The sequence below is a fragment of the Mandrillus leucophaeus genome, unplaced genomic scaffold (genome assembly GCF_000951045.1).
Source record: "Mandrillus leucophaeus isolate KB7577 unplaced genomic scaffold, Mleu.le_1.0 Scaffold799, whole genome shotgun sequence".
In the NCBI taxonomy this organism is placed as follows: Eukaryota; Metazoa; Chordata; class Mammalia; order Primates; family Cercopithecidae; genus Mandrillus; species Mandrillus leucophaeus.
Window position 1 is genome coordinate 897,792 of NW_012108685.1, and position 18,933 is coordinate 916,724.

Genomic DNA, 18,933 nt, shown 5'->3' on the forward strand with positions numbered 1-18,933 from the left:
CAAATACTAGAGTATTGTCATTCACTTTATTGTGACGGTTATCTTTACAAAGGATTTTTGAAATCTACTCAAATTGTTCGACAAATCTCAATTATCCGGCTGTTTGGGGTCAGTTAACAATGGCCTAGATAATTCCTTTCCCGCAGCACTACGTGTAGAATCGGCCCTCAGCATCTTAATAAGGGCCAGGTCAGCGGCCGCTTCAGGCCGGCATGAGCGATGGCTTGACCCCTCTTCTGATCTCCCGTAGCCTTCGCCGCCTCCTGCCTCCTCCTGCCTCCTCCTGCCTCCTCCGCGCCGCCGCCTAGACCCGCGCGCCCCACCATTTGTCTTGCGGTCGGGGCCTGGCTGGCTGGCGCGCCATCACCGGCCGCTGGGAGCGCACAGGGCTCCGCCCGGAGGGCACCAGAAGCCTCGGGTTCGCCAGGCTACCAGCTGGGCCCGGGCAGAGGGAGGAGCCTCACCTTGCGCTCTGCGCCCCAAACCCGGGACGCACTGGGCGCTCAAGTAGGCCCCTCAGTAGATCCCAGTGATTTTTAAATAAGGTGTCACGGGGGTGTGAAACGGGGTGACGACCAGAAGAGACACTTGCACATAGCTAAAACCCTGCTTGGGATTTCGATGTCCTTCCTGGGTTTTCCCGGCTTCTTTCTTTGGCCTTTAAGTTTCAGGAAAACGTGTGTATATTTGTAGAGAAGCAGAGCGTGAACACAGTTTAGGAAACTTACAGATTTTTTTTTCTTTCAAGGAAAAGCAAACTCACTTTTTAGACTGTTGCAAATTATTCCAAAATGAAGAGTTTGTGTGTGTATGTGTGTGTGCACATATGTATATATGTGTATATATGTTTATATTTGCATCGGTTCTATAAATGTAGTTTTAGCCGAAAGCCAAAATGTGAAATGGCATCAGGCCTGCCCTATAATCAAAATAGCTGGATGTGGATAGAGCTACTTGCAGGGAGAGCCTGGAGGGTTTGTTAATATAGATATTTAGCATTAATTTTCGTTCTGGACTGTGAGGCCATATGATAATATAAGCATTTTTAAGTTTAAAAATTCATATATGTTCATTTTTGTACCCCCATGGCCGAGAATAAGCAAGTATTTGTATATCTGTATGTTTGGTGTGTGGGCATCTGAGCATCTACATAAGAATATTCTGAGTGGTTTTCTAGATTAGGTTTCTAGTTTTTCTAAGTTAGGTTTTTTGTTTGTTTTTGTTTCCCTGTATCTCAGGTGAAGTAGATTGAAATTGGCTCTAGTTTTTCGTGGTTTGTTTGGTTGGTTTTTGCTTATTCTGGTCCTCCTCAGTGACATTCTGAAGCACCCTGATGGTGGGTGATCATTCCATAGCCTTGTGTTGGTGTCATTAGAAGGAGACAATACAGCACTGTGGGTTCAAGTGGTTGGTGCAAACCTCAGGGACTCAGCCTACATAGGGATCCCTGGGCAGAGGCTATTGGGTGCTCCAGATAATTCTGCAGTAGGCTGAGGCCACTTTTTACCCTCTGAGACCACAGGCTCCAGTGGGAAGGAGGAGTCTCTGTGTTTTGGGGGAGTTTGGGGAAGGAATGCCCACTACCGCCAGGGCTTGTCAGTGTGACTTTTTTCTCCTTCTTGCAGGGCATGGAGGGAATCAAAGTGTTTCTCCATGAAAGAGAACTGTGGCTGAAATTCCACGAAGTGGGCACGGAAATGATCATAACCAAGGCTGGAAGGTGAGATGGTTAGTTGTGTAGGAGAGGGACGAGGAGAAATTGCGGGAGAGGTGAAGAAGAAAAGGTGGCTTGGAAGAGAAGAGGGAAGGAAAGGGGCAATAGGAGAGGGAACACAGAGAAAGAAAAGAATAGAGGAGGAGGCCGGGAGAGATAGAGAGAAAGAGAGAAAGACAGATCCTGGTTAGAGAGGCACAGGGAGATTCCTCCATTGATCTCTCCTGGGATGGAGGAAATACTCCAAAAGTTCAAGTCCGGAAACTGGGCATTTCTCCCACCTCACATATAAAAAGAATAAAGAGCTTGGGAGGCCGTGCTATCTGGATTCGTAATGAAGGAAAGAGAGAAGAGGGAAAGGAAAAAACAGAAAACAGAGACCCAAAGAAGACAGAGTCTAGAAGGTCTTTAGGTTTCAGGGGTCTTGGACTTTTTCTTTACTTCCACACTCATTTCCACCCTGCCTGACCATGGAGTGGTTCCAGGGTCCCACCCGACTGTCAAACTCTGAATCGTTGAATGTATTCGCTACCTCTTTCATTGTTTATAGAAAGCTGGCGAAGCCTTTGAAACTGAACCGGGGCTCGGCCGGGCTCTATATACAGACACCGATAAACACAGCAGCTTCGCCAAGACACTCGCCCCGGAGTTCCCCTTAAAAGCTCGCAGAGTTTTAGCTAGAAATGCTAGACTTCTGGGGAAGAAGGAGGGAAAGTGGTGCAGCTCTATATGTCAGTGTGAGTGTGTGAGTGTGTGTGTGTACACGCGCGCCCAGGTCTGGGGACGTCCTGGCCACATCCCTTTCCATGCTGGGCTGGTCTTCCGCGTCCCGCAAAGCAAAAAGCCAGAGGATGTCCCGAGCAGGCGTGTGGAGCAGGCGACCGGTAGGCCCAAGCCACCGAGTGTGTGAAGGCGGAGGGTGGAGCCGCCTTTCCAGACGCCCCCCCGCCCGCCCCCGTTCTCCAGCCGAAGCCTCCCTCAATAAACTGACAACAGTGACATTTATTATTATTTAAAATTAAACAAAGTCTGCTCCCCACTCGGCCCAAGCCCTGAGTGAACTAGGAGGCGCGTACTGTTTATATCAACGAACTGCAGTCCTCTTCCTAGTCCTCCAGGAAGGAAAGACACTGCCGAGTCCCTCTTTCCCCCAGCCGGAGTCGTGAGGGTTTAACTATAAAAGGCCTGCGAAGTCTGCTGCGCCTCCGCCTCCGGGCGCACTCGCTCAGGCTGATAAACACCGCGAGGCTTTGGCTGCGGGGCTCGGAGGGAGAGGCCTCCATTCAACCCTTCCCGTCATCGCTGAGTGAGCCCAGATCTGCCAACTTGTCTTTTCCCCCCAGGCCAGCCTTGAGAATCTTTGCTTTCTGGGATATGCTCTTTAGAAGGTGGAGGGAAATTTGGAGTGCGCAGGGGGGCAGAAAGGTAGCGGAGACGGCACAGTTCCGGGCCATCGGCTTGCTAACGACTCGATCTTAGTTCAGGCCTCAGCTTTTTCTGAAACCAAATCTGGAAGGGTCTGGAATTTCTTTGCTGAAGGCCATGGAATTTCGACTCTCCAAAGAAGAGTGTCAGGCCCCTTGGAGAAATTGTGGGGGCATTCAGGAATAAACTGCTAGAGACCAGTATCAGAGGTCATCAACCGAGCTATACTGGGAACCGCGGCTTATCCCCTCCTCCAGGGGCAGAGGACCAAAGCCAGGTCGGGAAGCCTGTGCGCACCCACGCGTGTGCGTCTCTGGGGCGCACACACCTTGCGTACACGTGACACCTTAGCGCCGCGAGGATCGGCGGAAGCACCTGGCTAGACCGATCCTCTAGGATCGGCGCCTAGCTTTGTACCTAATAAACCTCCTCTCTCCACAAATATTAATAGTAGGTGTCTGGCTCTGAAAAAGGCAGTTAGCAAGAGCTGAAATGGAGGTCCCTTTGAAGCATCTTCAAAACCCGTTCTCTAAAGGCGCATGCGTCCTGGTTTGTTTTCCTGTTAGGATACCTACAGTTGCCCGCCTGCTGTTTTCTCCTCCCTTCGCCTTTCTCCTCCTTATAACTTCAAGGGAAACCCGGGATGGATCTTGCGGTGAGCGGAACGGGGCTATTTTCCGCTTCCACGTTTCTCCAGGAATCGCTTTTTCCATTAAAATGGATGGAGGCTGCCTTCAAGTATTGGCATTAATTCCCGCCCCTCTCTCTCCCTCCGTCCCTCTCTCTTAGGCGGATGTTTCCCAGTTACAAAGTGAAGGTGACGGGCCTTAATCCCAAAACGAAGTACATTCTTCTCATGGACATTGTACCTGCCGACGATCACAGATACAAATTCGCAGATAATAAATGGTAGGCACTGGGTTGGCAGGTGGAGCGGGGAGAGAGAAAAGTGGAATCTCCCGAGAAGTTGAATCAGTGAACATTTTGTTGTTGTTGTTCCTACTGTGTGCTAAAGGCGTCTGTCCGCCTATCCCATTGCTTTTTACTAACCATTCTCAGACGAAGAAACTGCAACCGTTAGCTCCGGTTTTCCAGATGAGAAAACGGAGGCTCAGAGGAAGTGAGGTGCCTGTATCTATCGCTGCACCCATAGGTTGTGGATTTTTACAAAGGGTATTGTTACCAAGTGCTGGAGGTATTTCTGGGGCATAAAACCATTTACAGTTATTTTTTATGAGTTGCCTGCTTTGAACATGCATTTTTATGAAATTGCAAAATCGGCTCGTGGTATTCAAGTTAAACAGTTAAGAGAGGAGAGGCCCATTTCTTGGGTAGAATTGTTCCCATGGCTGCCAGCAGTGCAGGGGCCTGACGGTGAAGTCCCCGTTGAAAGCCCTCAAGGAATTTTCAAGGCTTTTTGCACGTCCAGACCTCCAGAACCCGCCACTTGTTTGTGGGATGCGAGAGGCTGTAAGAAGAAAAGGCTGGGCCAGGGGCTTGCCTGGACCCAGGCACCAAGTAGGCTGGGGCACCTGGGATTGCAGATACCTAAGGGAGACGGGAGGGCCTCCAGATTATTTCCAGCTACTACTCAAGAACCTTCACCTGGTGCGTGAACTGAAGCACGCTTCGGTGCATTGCGCTACCTTCAGACTCTGAGCCAGGCCTGTAGTCACACCTTTCCTTCATCTAGGTCTGTGACCGGCAAAGCTGAGCCCGCCATGCCCGGCCGCCTCTACGTGCACCCGGACTCTCCCGCCACCGGGGCGCATTGGATGAGGCAGCTCGTCTCCTTCCAGAAACTCAAGCTCACCAACAACCACCTGGACCCATTTGGGCATGTGAGTACTGTGGCCTGGATTCCACGCTTTGTCTGCCTCTTGTCCTCTCTCCCTTCTTCTCACTGGGTTTCTCTCTCTTCTTGGCTCTGTGTGCCCACACTTCTCCTTTTCTTTCCTCCGTTTTCCCCCACTTTCGTGGCTTTCTGCCACTACCTTCTTGATCTGGACTTCCTTCCTCTTCCTTTTCCTCCCCTCTGTCTCATTTCTTCTCTCATTCATTTCTGTTAACTTCTTTCACCTTCTCACTCGCTTTCCCTTTACTTTCTTTTTCTTCCTACTACTTCATCCTCTGTCTCCACTACTCTCCTAGGCAGATATCTGCCCCTCCGCAGTCCTCCCTGTGATCCACACTTCCCAAGTCTGGGTCTGTAGCTCCTTGGCAGCTGGAGATGTGGCCCCCAGCTCACCTGGTCTGAGACTGCATCCTTGCCGCTAGGGCCCAACCCCTCTCCCTTTGCCTAGAGATGGAGGAATGACTAAAGCTGCTCATTCCAGGCCTGGAGAGTCTGTGAATTCGATCTGTGGTTAGGAGTGGAGGGCTGTGTTTCAGTCTTGCAGAAAATATGGACATTCTAGCCCAGTGGATACCCAGTATAGACTGCACAGAGGCTGGACCACAATGAAAGCCATATACCTTCGCTCCCCACTTCCCAATCCTGCCTTAATTTGGGGATGTTCCAGGGGAGAGGGAGAGCCCAGCTCACCTGCCCCCTCTTTTCCAGATGGGAAATGAACTCATAAGAGGCGAACTATGGTGCCAGTGCCACTTTTTAGCTTGATACTCCTGGGGAGATCTGTTTTTTTCAACATCCAGCTTTCTCCCTTTCCACACTGTGCCCAGAGCAGGCGATCCTAAACCGGCGTCCTAAACTTGGAGTCTGGATTGGACCCAAGAGAGGGGACTGGTGAATTTCCTGAAACTGAATGCAGGGTATTGAATGTGCAGCCTGCCCACCACCCAAAAGAATGTGTAGGTTTTACTGGATTCTTAGTAGGGTCATCACCCCCCTTCCCCAAAGAAAAACAGAACACAAAACGCTGATTTTTGAAAAAATGTCCCCAGATCTTATCGTAGGAGATAATTAATAACTAGAACAGAATACGTATTCTGAATTCACGTTTAGAACTTTTAGTTGGATGATTCTGCCATACAAGTGTGTACATTCATCTTAGGGCATTTGATTCTCACTGCAGCCTAGGGGGAGGACGGAGAGGCATAACTTTTGTACAGGAAGAGTCCAGGGGACAGGGGGTGACTTGCCAAGGTCCTACAGCCTATATTTGGGAGCAGAGATTTGCGGCTAGGTCTCTCTACAAAAGGGGTTCCCTGTCCTGTAAGGTTGTAGTTTCAAAGAGGAGCAACAGATAGGCCCATGGTCGCCAATTTCAGGGAAAGGAGGGGGCTGGGAGGGAATGAGTTTTGTCAAGAGGGCGGGGAGGATGGTTTATGAGGGTCTGAACGAGAAATCTGCTCCTTTGAGGCCTTGGGGATGAAGCACTGAAGTCCCCAGGATCTGGAATGGGAAGAGGATCCCCGGGGTCCCCACTGATGGGTAAATGCAGCTCTCAGCACGTGGGTGAAGAGGAGAAAGAACCATTCCCTTTCTGTGGAGCCTGCTGGGAGGGCACCAAGGCATTTTCAGGCAAATGCAGAGGCGCTCTGTTAAACTCTGGTGTTTTGCCCACGAGTTCTTCTTGCTGGACTTCCCAGGAGGTGCTCTGTAAATTCAGCTTGCGTGGGCGTTGGCTGACCCGCTCTGACTGTGTATCTGCCAGTCCCCAGCGGATACCTTACCAGCACTAGGGAAAACCGGCGCCATTTCTAAAGGTTCCACTTGCATCTCTGGGCTGGCTCCTTCTGGAGGATGCGAGCCTTGGGTGGGGTCCTGCGTGGTCCTTGACGCTGGGAAGTGGGACGGTTCCCACTCATTTCAGCTCCTAGCTTTTTCTCTGCTCCTCTGGAGTGCCTTTGGGGTCTCTCTGGGGCGGTTGCCTGCGGAAGGTGCACAACCCCACCACCAAATTCCTGGCATCCCTGCCAGCTTCAGTCCCCTTCCCAGCTGGGGAGAGGCACTCGGAGCTGCTCAGAACTGCCTAGAAGCCAGGCATTCCCACCCCAAACTCCGGACTTTTAATTCAGAGCCGCCCTAATGAAATTAGGAGCCATTAGATCGCCCTCGCGCTGCTGTCTCCACACTGTCCCCAGCCGTCAAAGCAATTTGGCTAAGCCGGGCCGATGGCCCCGCCGGCCGGGGACTGTGGCGGCCAGCGGGGCCCTGCTGAGTCTCTCTGTCGCCACGCCGCCCCGGTCGGCGTCGCTATCGGCCGGGGAGGCGGCCGGGCCACGGCGGCCGGAGATTAGAGCCGCGCGGCCCGGGGTCGGGCAGCCGCGGGGCCTGAGAGTTCCTCGTCCCTCCCCCGCCCGGGCCGCGGCTCCCCTCCCCCAACTACCTCCACCCGCTTGGGGCCGGGCTCCGGGGTTGGTCCAAGAATCCTGCCCCAGGGTCATCAATGCAAATAATCAAAGTCACCGAGACAACCTCCGCAGCTCCCGGGAAAAGGCAGGCTAGATTTTCAGGCTGTTAAACGCGGCAATTCGCACGTTCGGTGGGGATGTATCAGAGCGTTTTGGTAAATATTAGCGTTAAGAGCCTCCCGGGAGCATCAAAACCCAGTTCATCAGAACAACAAACCCGGTTTTATTGGTGAGGATGCTCATCTGTGACTAGCCCTGGCTCCAGCAAGAACACGCAGCCTGGAACCCTCCTCCTCCTTCTCTTCCTAACGATAACGGTGGTTGTAAAAATAACAGCACAACTACAGCAGTTAGGACCCCTCTTGTCCCTGGGAGCACCCCTAAATATGGGGAAGATAGGAAGTAGAAAGAGAATATTCCTGAAAAAGCAGATGTAGCCGTTCTGTTTGGGGTCAAGGGTGGAGATAATTCTGGTTATGGATCCTGAAACGTGATAAAGCTGGAGAAAGGGAGTTTTCAAGCCCCTCCTTTGAGGGGTATTGGGGGTGCTTCCTCCCCACACCTTATGAGCTGACGTCCTTGGAGGGCAGATCACCCGCGCCCCCCCAAATATCTTCTCTTTTCACTAACTCTGCTTTGCTTGTTCTCCAAACAAAGGCCTCAGATTTGAGGTCTGATCACCCACCCTAAGCCTCAGAAAAAGGCTGTGTGGTGAACTGGTGACTTTTTTGTTTTATAAATTTCAGTTTTCCAAACACTTGGTATCTTCTCTTGCATCCCTTAGAGATTTGGGGAGTGGGGGTTATTTGCAGGTTTGTTGTTTGTTTGTCCCCGTGCCCTCACACCACCCGTCAATCCAAAAGTGCCGTTCAGGTTTCTCTCCAGACGTGGATTCCTCGATCCAGACTTGCTCAGCTCCCGTTGGGGGTGGGAAGTGCCCTATGCAGGGAGTTAATTTATTAAGCAAACTTTATTAAGAATTCTGATTTACTGCTCTGTGTGCCTTGGGTAGATTCCTGGAATATTACCCTGGTTTTTTCAGTTGGAAATTGTTATTTTTGAAATGTTTCTTTTTAATGAAATCCCTGGCCCCTTTTCAAAACAGAAGAAAAATACCTATTTTTCGAGAGCCGATATAACAAGGCGAATTTAGAGGGTGGGGAGCAGGGTTTTATCTGGAGACAAAGGGAGTTTTGATTTTCTTACAATCTCATTTTCTTTATTATTTTTAGATTATTCTAAATTCCATGCACAAATACCAGCCCAGATTACACATCGTGAAAGCGGATGAAAATAATGGATTTGGCTCAAAAAATACAGCGTTCTGCACTCACGTCTTTCCTGAGACAGCGTTTATAGCAGTGACTTCCTACCAGAACCACAAGGTAAGCCCGAAGCCCGGGAACCGGTGCCTGGGGCCATCTGCTCTTTCTTTTGCATGAATCTGCAAGGGTTTCCTGCTGGAACTTTGCTCCTCTGAATGGCAGCAGTCACTAACTTCGACCCCAGGATGCTGGCGTGGGGACAAAGCTGCAGCCTAAGAGTTTCAGCTGTTTTTAGTATATCCATGGGCTTGGCATGACAGTCACAACCACATGTATGCACCCACACCTGTTAGAAACAAACTTGTCAAACCATACATGGGCCACACACTCAAATGCCACAAGAAGGCATCCCACTGACCTTATGAAATGCCTAGCGGGAAGAAAGGTTGCTTATTGCATGGCTCTGGAGCTGCCGTTTCATTTCTGGGGCCATCATTTCTGCTGAGGTCAGTTTTCTCCTCTCCGCCTTTTTAATCTTTTTCCCTCCAAGACAAGGTCTCACTCTGTCACCCAGACTGGAGTGCAGTGGCACAATTATGGCTCACTGCAGCCTTGACTTCCCAGGCTCAAGAGATCCTCCTGCTCAGCCTCCAGAGTAACTGGGACTATAGGCACACACCATCATTATGCCCAGTCAATTTTTAACTTTTGTTTTTTGTAAAGACAGGGTCTCGCTAGGTTGCCAGGACTGGTCTTGAACTCCTGGTCTGAAGCGATCCTCCCACATTGGTCTTCCAAATTGTTGGTATTACAGGCATGAGCCACTGCACCCAACTTTGCCACTCAACTGGCAACAGTGCAGGTGGCAAAGTTGCTGGGATCCTTAGAATTGGACATTCCTGATGCTTCCCTAATTGTTTCAGAAATCACTGACTCCAGACCACATTCTTGAGCAAGGTTTGCCTTGTTAAAATGAAAACAGAGCAACCTGCGCCGCCAGCAGCTTGGGATAACATTCCCAGGACTTAGACAAGAGCCTGCAGAACCACAGCTTGGTGAGGGGAGGCACACCTGAATTGCTTGGGAGAAGGTGGCTGCAGTTTGGTGTCGGGGCGGGATGCTGCTGGATGGATTGTGTGAAAGTCAGACCCGGTGAGGTTCAAAATCCAGGCACTGGTTTCGGCATTTCAAAGCTTGACAACAACTTTGGAGCAGGCTGCCTATAGCGGCAGCTTGGAGGGTAGGGGGAGGATCTTCTCTTTTTCCTTAGGAGAAAGCTTGTCTCCACTTGTCAGGATTCACCTCTGTTCCTTAGATACCCAAGTGCTTGTGGATTCGTTTTATTGCGGGTGGCAGGAGGGATTTAATGTTTCCTAAGCCTTGTTATGAAAATATCTAAAATCTGGAGAGGCAAACAATAGGTGCTGGGGGAGGGGCACCTGCCCTCATAGGGTTGTAGGCTGTTAGGAGTATTAAGCAGTGATTTGGGCTTAGAAGGCTGTGGGAGGGCAAGGTGGGAGGGGGGTCCATATGGGATGTTTGAGGGCAGGTCACCTAGATGGATTTGGGGATGGTGCGCCCCCACCCCCCAATACCTCCTTCATAGTTTCTGTCCCCACCAGCAAGGCTGGAGTGGAGGGGGAACTGCAGGAGCTGGAAACCCGACAGGAGAGGCCAGAAAAGGGTGAGAGGTAGGCTTAGCACCCCAAATCCTCCCATCACCCCTCGAAGTTCATTCCAGTGCAGGCTGGCTTGGCAGAGAATGCCCCAACTGAGGCCGGGACTGTTCCAAAATGCTGTGGGTAATGTCCAAATCCAGATTGTCTGTGAACTGGTCAAGCTGTGATAGACAGTCTTTCCAGGCCACAAGGCCTGTCTGGGAACCCAGGTTAAGAGGGAGTTTCCTGCCCTTGCAAAGAAAACTCATTCCCCTCAACACACCATTCCTTTTTAAATGGGTGGGAGGATTTTTCTGAGTATCCTTCCACTTTTTGAACCAGCAAGAGCAAAACTGAGGGTCGAATGCCCTGAAAGATGTAAAACTATTTCAGGCCAATCTGAGTCTGGCTGCTTTGAAACCTGTTTCCCTCAATGGTTGCTGTAAACCTGTGTTTAGCTTTGTGGTGATGGTCCCAGGAAAAAAAAATAGCAATAAGGAAACTCAGTTCTTCCTATATATGTATATACTTACATGCTCTCAAACCAGACAGGGGTCCAAAAATATATCATATCTTTCCCCCGTCTACCCCAAGAAAGCTCAGGTTCATACAGGAGAACAGGAAGGGGTAGACATATTAAAATGACCTGCTTAAAAAGCCATCTGAGTGCTCAGGTCCTTTGGAAGAAACACCCTAAATTCTGTGTGCTTATGCTTATGGTCTTAAGACTCATCAGGTGTGGATAGATGTGGGAAAACTCGCTCCCTCTCTCCTTCTCTCTGTTGACAGGCTTATTGAGGCATAATTGTCATCCAATAAACTGCCATATTTGAAATAGACAATTAGATAAGCTTCTTGGGTATATATATGTATACCTGTGAAACTGTCACTGCAACCATTTGTGAATATGCCCAATACCCTTTACATTTCTATTTAAAAAATGTCTTCCCAATGCACATATTTAGTGATTGATGTGCATGAATGCCTGCCTGCCCAATGGGGTATGTATGTGTGAATTTTTTTTTTAGCACAATGTAGGGAATCATGTGTCTAAGAATGTGTGTCTTCAAATATGCATTTGGATATATGTGTATTTGATGGCCACACTAAGGGTTCACACACAATAATTGCTTTTCTTTTCTGTATTGCTTGAGTCAGGGAGCCCAGTTGAGCTGTGCATAAAGGTCTGTTTAGCCAGCCTGACAGATTCCTTGACATCCGGGAGAGAAATTTCATGGAAGACAACCTTCTGTTTCCCTCCCCCACTTCTTACTTTAGAGCACCAAAGACACCTATTTTCTTTTTCAGGAGCAAATCCAAAACTGTGCACTTTCCCAGTCAAGTGCAGGGCCCCTGCAAACATTTCCCACATGGATATATGATGTGTGATTTAAATAAGCGGGCCAGGGTTGCATGTGATTTGTGGACTCAGTCTTGCTACTTTATTGTCCCACCTGGACCGGGTGTTGAGACTTCTGACTTCATGGGTAGAAGCCAGCTGAGCTCACCATCGCATAGGGTTAAGGTGGATGACTGTGGAGGCTGACTGCTTTGGTTCAAACCTATTTGACTTTGGGCAAATGATTTAACTCCATTTCCGCACCTGTAAAATGGGGATAATAAGAGAACTCACCTCATAGGGTTGTTGTGAGGATTCAATGAGATAATTCCCGGCAAGCATGTCATGCGGGACCTGGCAGAGAGCTAGCACAGAGCATTAGTAATGATTGATGAGACCCTTGATTGACTAGTTAGCTGATCAGTTTATTAACAGGGCGATTCCATCCGAAACACAGACTTCAGAAAACTCTTTGCTTACTCATTCTAACTTCCTGGCTAGTTTAGAATCTGAAAGATTGGGAATTTAAATAAGTTCTTATTCCTGTGGTTGAAAAACAACTGCAAATATTAGTCTTTGTGGTTTAGTTGGCTCATTCCCTGATCATGTCATCAATTCAAGGACTATTTGTCTAGCGTTTTGCCTTGGATAAATGAGCAGGGAAAGAAAAGCAATGCATGTGATTAAATTGCCAAGACAATTTGGAAAACTAAGGGCCACCGTTTTTACGGTCAAAGGGCCCATTGCCTTCAGAATGATCTTTCTCTCCTTGGATGTAGGTACCAGGTGGAGATAGGTATGCTACAGGGTTCATTTCTTAGGCTGCAATCACATACCCATATACCACAGGGCCCCTAATGACGAGACACATTTCCTCAGCCCAGCTGTGATCTCGGACTGGATTTGGGACTTATTTCCCCAGGTGGTTGACAGCTTGAAAAAGATATTTAAAAACTCAAATCTTCCCCAGCGACGTTCATTCTGTGAAACACGTTTTTGTAAAGTTTTCACTGCAGTTGTCAGCAGCTCCCAGAGCAATCCCTAGAAATATTTAGGTGTTAAAAAACGTCACGTGGGCATTTCATTTCCCTGTTCTTGCAACAATGGCTGTGTATGCAAGCAATGTCTATCCCCAGATATTAACTTAACTTTGCCATTAAAAGGCATTTTCCTCCTGCTTAAATCATTGTGTAAGGAGTCTATATTTATGAGGTATGAGCTTTCTGGTCGGGACCAGGAAATGAACCCTTAATAGAGAGACATAATTAAGATTTTTGGTCCTCGTGAGGGTTTTAAAAATTTTTTTCAAAAGCAAGAATTCACAACAATTATTCTCATTAATTTTTACAACCTCTGTCTCAGTTGGAGCTGGTATTTATGTTTGTTTTTCCCCCACTCCCAAATCTCTCCCGGATATCCGGTTTTATGTTGATTTTGAAGGCAGTACATTTGCATGGTGAATAGAAGAAAGTTTTACTGAAGTCTTTTGGTGGAACTGGAAAATCCAGGTGTATCAGTTTGTGTGTCCACGATCTAACACACAGCATATTAGGAAAGGAATTTAATAAACATGGCTGTAGTATGTGAGTGGACAGATATTTTGACCTGCAGATAATGTATGTTGTATGTTGACATTTCTCAAGGGTAATTCTTAGGTCATATAGGCATCTATAATCAGTTTCCAAAAGAAGTTACACGTAAAGATCAACATACCTAAGTGAATATATAAGAAATGTGCTTGTCCTGTGCAATCATATTTTTGCAAGCTATGATGGTAAGCACAAGATTAGGAATAGCCAATCTGTTTGAGGTGTAAGGAATGGATTTGAGCAAAAGGTTTTTGCTGATAACATAAAATTCCCCCTTTTCTTCTTTCCTTGGGGCAATTTTTTGTTCTGAGTTCTCGGTGGACATCATGGACTGAGCACTAATTCTGATGCTCAGATCCTCGCTAAATGCTGGTGTCACAGCCTCACCATCTTTGACATTTACTTCTGAGACTGGGATGGGGCAGGGTGGGGGGTGGGAGGAAAAGGTGTCCTTCATCCACTTTTAAATGACCTATTTCTCCTTAACTTTTTGCAAGTCCATTAAAAGATGATTTATGGTCAACTGAGTGAAATTTCATTGTGATAAAGCCTGCGTGAGAAAGAAAATCCCATTAGGTGTTGGGTGTTTAGACTCTTAAAATACAAGTGAATGCAGGAGTACACATCTTAAGATGACTTTCCAAAAGGATTTTTTAGATTTTTCTACTCATTCCGAAGAGTCAAGAAAAAATCTGAGGCCAATCTGCTCACACCTGTAATCCCAGCATTTTGGCAGGTCAAGGCGGATGGCTCATTTGAGGCCAGGAGTTCAAGAGCAGCCTGGCCAACATGGTGAAACCCTGTCTGTACTGAAATACAAAAATTAGCCAGGTGTGGTGGTGTGCGCCTGTAATCTCAGCTACTGGGAAGGCTGAGGCAGGAGAATCACTTGAACCCAGGAGGCGGAGGTTGCAGTGAGCCGAGGTTGCGCCACTGCACTCCAGCCTGGGCGACAGAGTGAAACTCTGTTTCAAAAAATAAAGAATAAATAAATAAATAATCTGAAAGCTAAAGGAATAGACACAGTTAAACAAAAATGGGCTGGGTGTGGTGGCTCACACCTGTAATCCTAACAATTTGGGAGGCCAAGGCTAGAGGATTGCTTGAGCCCAGGAGTTCAAGACCAGCCTGGGCAACATAGTGAGACTCTGTCTTTCTGAAAATCCAAATAAAAAAAAAGGTTGGGGGAGGGAGAATGTGTACACACACACACACACACACACACACACACACACACACGGATACTTTAAAAATATTTTAAAATAGACTTTAGGGTAGCCATAGCAGCTCATGCCTATAATCTCAGCACTTTGGAAGGCCAAGGCGGGAGGATCACTCGAGCTTGGGAGGTCAATGCTGTAGTGAGCTATGATCACTCCGCTGCACTCCAGTCTGGGTAACAGAGTGAGACCCTGTCTCAAAATAAATAAATAAATAAATAAATAAATAAATAAATAAATACTTGGCTCAGCTGGGCATGGTAGCTCATGCCTGTAATCCCAACAGTTTGGGAGGCCGAGGCAGGCAGATCACCTGAGATCAGGAGTTTGAGACCAGCCTGGCCAACATGGTGAAACCCCTTCTCTACTAAAAATACAAAATTAGTCAGGCATGGTGGTAGGCACACGTAATCCCAACTACTTGGGAGGCTGAGACAAGAGAATCGCTTGAATCCAGGAGGCGGAGGTCGCAGTGAGCCGAGATTGTGCCACTGTACTCCAGCCTGAGTGACAGAGTGAGACTCCATTTAAAAAAAAACAAAAACAAAAACAAGCAAAAAACAAACAAACACACAAACAAAAAAACAAAGAAAACCTGGCTGGGCACAGTGGCTCGGCCTTTAATCCCTGTACTTTGGGAGGCCGAGGCAGGAGGATTGCTTGAGCTCAGGAGTTCCAGACTAGCCTGGACAACATGGCAAAACCTCATCTCAACTGAAACTAAAAATAAAAAAAAAAAAATTAGCCCAGCATGGTGGTGCATGCCTGTGGTCCCAGCTGCTTGGGACACTGAGGCAGGAAGATTGCATGAGCCCAGGAGTTTGAGGCTGCAGTGAGCTATGTTTGCACTACAGCACTCCAGCCTGGGTGTTAGATTGAGGCCCCATATCCAAACAAAACAGCAAAACAAAAATGCTTCATTTTTTAGAGCAGTTTCAGGGTCACAGCAAAGTTGTGCAGAGCATACCAAGATTTCCCCTATAGCTTCTCCCCACCACATGCACGGCCTCCCCCACCATGGACATCCTGCATCAGAGTGGAACATTTATTGCAGTTGATGAGCCTACACTGACACATCATCATCACCCAGAGTGCATAGTTCACATTAGAGCCCACTCTTGATGTTGTACCTTCCATGGGTTTGGACAAATGCATAATGATGTGTATCTTCCTTTATAGTATTATAGGGAGTAGTTTCACAACCCTAAAAATCCTCTGGGCTCTGCCTATTCATCCCTCCCTCTTTCCAACGTGTGGCAACCACTGACCTTTTAACTGACTCCACAGTTTTGCCTTTTCTAGAATGTTGTATAGTTGGAATCATATATCTTAAAATATTAATTGTATGTTTGTGTTTATGGTGAATACACATGGGTACACATACATACAATAATTTTACTTTCAATATAGAGTCTTGGGGTTAGAGGTAAACCTTGTAGGTCATCTCTTCCAGAAAGCAGAACAGACAAGAATTCCTCCTCTCTTCAAATGAAGAAATTAGAGGGTACATTCATTTATCAAGCATAGTTTCTTAAATCTGTAACTATACTACTGGGATAGACTCTAGATGATTTTTAGGGATACTTGAATATGATGAAATCACAGAGAAACTTTCTTTCTTTCTTTCTTTCTTTCTTTTTCTTTTCTTTTCTTTCTTTCTTTCTTTCTTTTTTTTTTTTTTTTTTTTCTTTTTTTTTTTTTTTTTTTGAGATGGCGTTTTGCTCTGTTGCCCAAGCTGGAGTACAGTGGTGTGATCTTGGCTCACTGCAACCTCTGCCTCCTGGGTTCAAGTGATTCACCTGCCTTAGCCTCTGGAGTAGTTGGGATTACAGGAGCCTGCCACAATGCCTAGCTATTTATTTGTTTGTTTGTATTTTTTGTAGAGATGGGGTTTCACCATGTTGGCCAGGCTGGTCTTGAACTTCTGACCTCAAGTTATCCACCCACCTTGGCTTCCCAAAGTGCTGGGATTACAGACATGAGCCACCATGCCTGGCTGAAAGTTGTTCTTTTTAAAATTATCTTTCTAGTATTCTATTAGAGAGGGAGTCTCAGTTCAGTACTGGTTTGTGTTAACTACTCTAAAAGTGTCTAATTCCCACTTGCAACAAAGAGAAGGCAAGCTTTGGGTATGAGTAGAGACAATTTCATATGTTTGTTTTCTTCTTATTGAATAGCAAGTGATTCTAGTTTGTCATACAAAGAACTGACATCATGTTTGTGTGAAATAAATGTCAATTAAAAGTGGTTTGACTTAAATAAAAATATTAAGCCAGTGTACAGACACTGTATAGATATGGCAATGATAGTGAAAGAAAACTCTGAATGACCGAAGTTTGAGTCATGCTGCTCTCATGTATATAGCATGATTCTCTATGCTCTCTATGAAAATTCAGTTCACATGCAATTTTTTAGGAAATACTTCTAGCAAACTCCATATGGATGCATTCTGTCACCTGGGTCTGCTACTGTACATTCACACTAATATAATGTGTTGATGGATTAAATTAAAGTTCTGGGCCTGGAACCAAAATGTGTAAAAAGACCCTGTTCTGTAACACGCCTTGCATGTTGCAACACAGATTTCCAAGATAGAACCCTCTCTTCTTTGCTTTGGACATTAAAGAGCTTTGGTGCTGTTCAGTAGCTATTATATATGTTATCATTATACATATTGGTGCTTATTTCATTAGACACCATTTTCCACCAGAGCTAGCAAACGCTATCTGCAAAACTATGAAATGAACATGAAAAGAGGCATAATAGAATTTTTGAATGCAATAATCAAGACATGTTTTCTGCAGAAACACACGATGGAGTCAACCCTTCCAAATAGAGGTTACCACGCTGCCGGATGTGCAACAGTCATGTCAGCATGCACAGCTTTCCAAAGGGGAGGGGGTACTGAGTATTGAAGCCTAGATGGTGTTTAAAACACAAAATGCAAGATTGGAAAAAAAAAAAAGAACCCGGCTGGAATGATGCAGAGTATGACTCCAATTAATGGGCAAACCAAATCCAGGTGTTTTTCCCCTTTTAAAAGCTGTCCAATGGAGGACATTTTTCAAAGCCTCCACTTGAATGAAGTGGTGGGTCCCGTTGACGTGACTGGCTTAATTTGCTTCTTTCGGTTGCCAGAGGCTGCATTTCCATGACATTTATTATTAGCTCATGTCCCGAGGTGGTCTTGCAGCAATCAAGTGAAAACCAGCTTGCTCTCTCTCCCTCTTTCCTTCAGATCACGCAATTAAAGATCGAGAATAATCCCTTTGCCAAAGGATTTCGGGGCAGTGATGACATGGAGCTGCACAGAATGTCAAGAATGCAAAGGTAGGAAAGTGGATTCCTCAACTTTCTCCTCCACACATACCCCTCAAATTACCCAGGTAAGCCAGCGGCAACCCAGCACCTCCCTCCACCAGCCTTCCTGCCCACAGAACGCCAGGCACAGAGAAATGGGGAGAATAAGCCCCCTCTGTCCCATTTTTTGCTAACCCTCACATGTGGTTGGCACCATTGGGCAACCTGGAGAATACATTTTCTAGTGGAGAGAAGGTACAAAGAGTTTGGCATTCTCCATTCTCCCAGGGAACAGAAGGTACAGCTTTCTCTTCTTTCTCTGCTGTCTCTCTCCCTGTAGGGAAACCCTTTCTCTTTTTCTTCCCATAAGTCACAGCCGATGAATGCTTTTTTTTTTTTGGCAACAGCTCTTGGTAAATGAAAGAGAAGTTAATGACTTGATTTCCTGAGGGTGAAATACAGACAAACTTGACACCATGTGGTGTCCAGGGCACTGCAGGATTGGAAGCTGGTGCTAAAAAGTGCTCGGTATTTTTACATATCCTGTGGTCATAGTTGCTGATATGATGAATAGAACGGGCTGTAGCAAATGTACATAGTGGGAATTTGGTCTGATTTGAAAGGATTGTACAAGCATTGCCAATTTTGTGGAACATTCTCTCTACCTCTTGATGTGCTTCCAAAATAACTTACCATATGGCAAGCAAATTAGAAATACATCTTGATCCCTCTGACCAAGAAGGTTTGTGTGCGTGTTGTGTGTGTGTGTGTGTGTGTAGTGTTTTCTCTTTTTTCTGTTTGGTGGGTATAGTGTTTCAAAACAAAATGAGATCATTTCGGATGTTTTCCTTATCCTTTCTGGAAGACATGGAAAGGGAGAGTCAGGCAGATAGACAGATATATTCATTCAAAGAAAGATAAGAGACCTAAAAGAACAGAAAGGGAGAAAGACCTTAGATCTACGGTTTTAATATTAGGTTTAGAAATACATGCAATGGAAAAATTGTTTTTAGATAGTGGGCTTATCAGGTCAAATTTTGCGTGCTTTTTAAAAAATAATGCTTGCCCACGTGGCATGTTCCTGTAGCCCCAGCTACTCAGAAGGC

The 18,933-nt window shown here is 46.7% G+C and overlaps 1 protein-coding gene across 3 annotated transcripts in view; it reads left to right on the plus strand.

Moving 5' to 3' along the window:
* Window positions 1-18,933, plus strand: part of TBX5 (T-box 5) — a 61,969-nt gene that overhangs the window by 4,892 nt on the left and 38,144 nt on the right. For all 3 annotated transcript variants that reach the window (XM_011967322.1, XM_011967324.1, XM_011967321.1), the window contains 5 exons: window positions 1,626-1,720; window positions 3,929-4,048; window positions 4,833-4,980; window positions 8,689-8,841; window positions 17,766-17,857. In XM_011967322.1, the coding sequence (XP_011822712.1) occupies window positions 1,626-1,720; window positions 3,929-4,048; window positions 4,833-4,980; window positions 8,689-8,841; window positions 17,766-17,857 (608 nt within the window). The remainder of the gene's footprint in view (window positions 1-1,625; window positions 1,721-3,928; window positions 4,049-4,832; window positions 4,981-8,688; window positions 8,842-17,765; window positions 17,858-18,933) is intronic.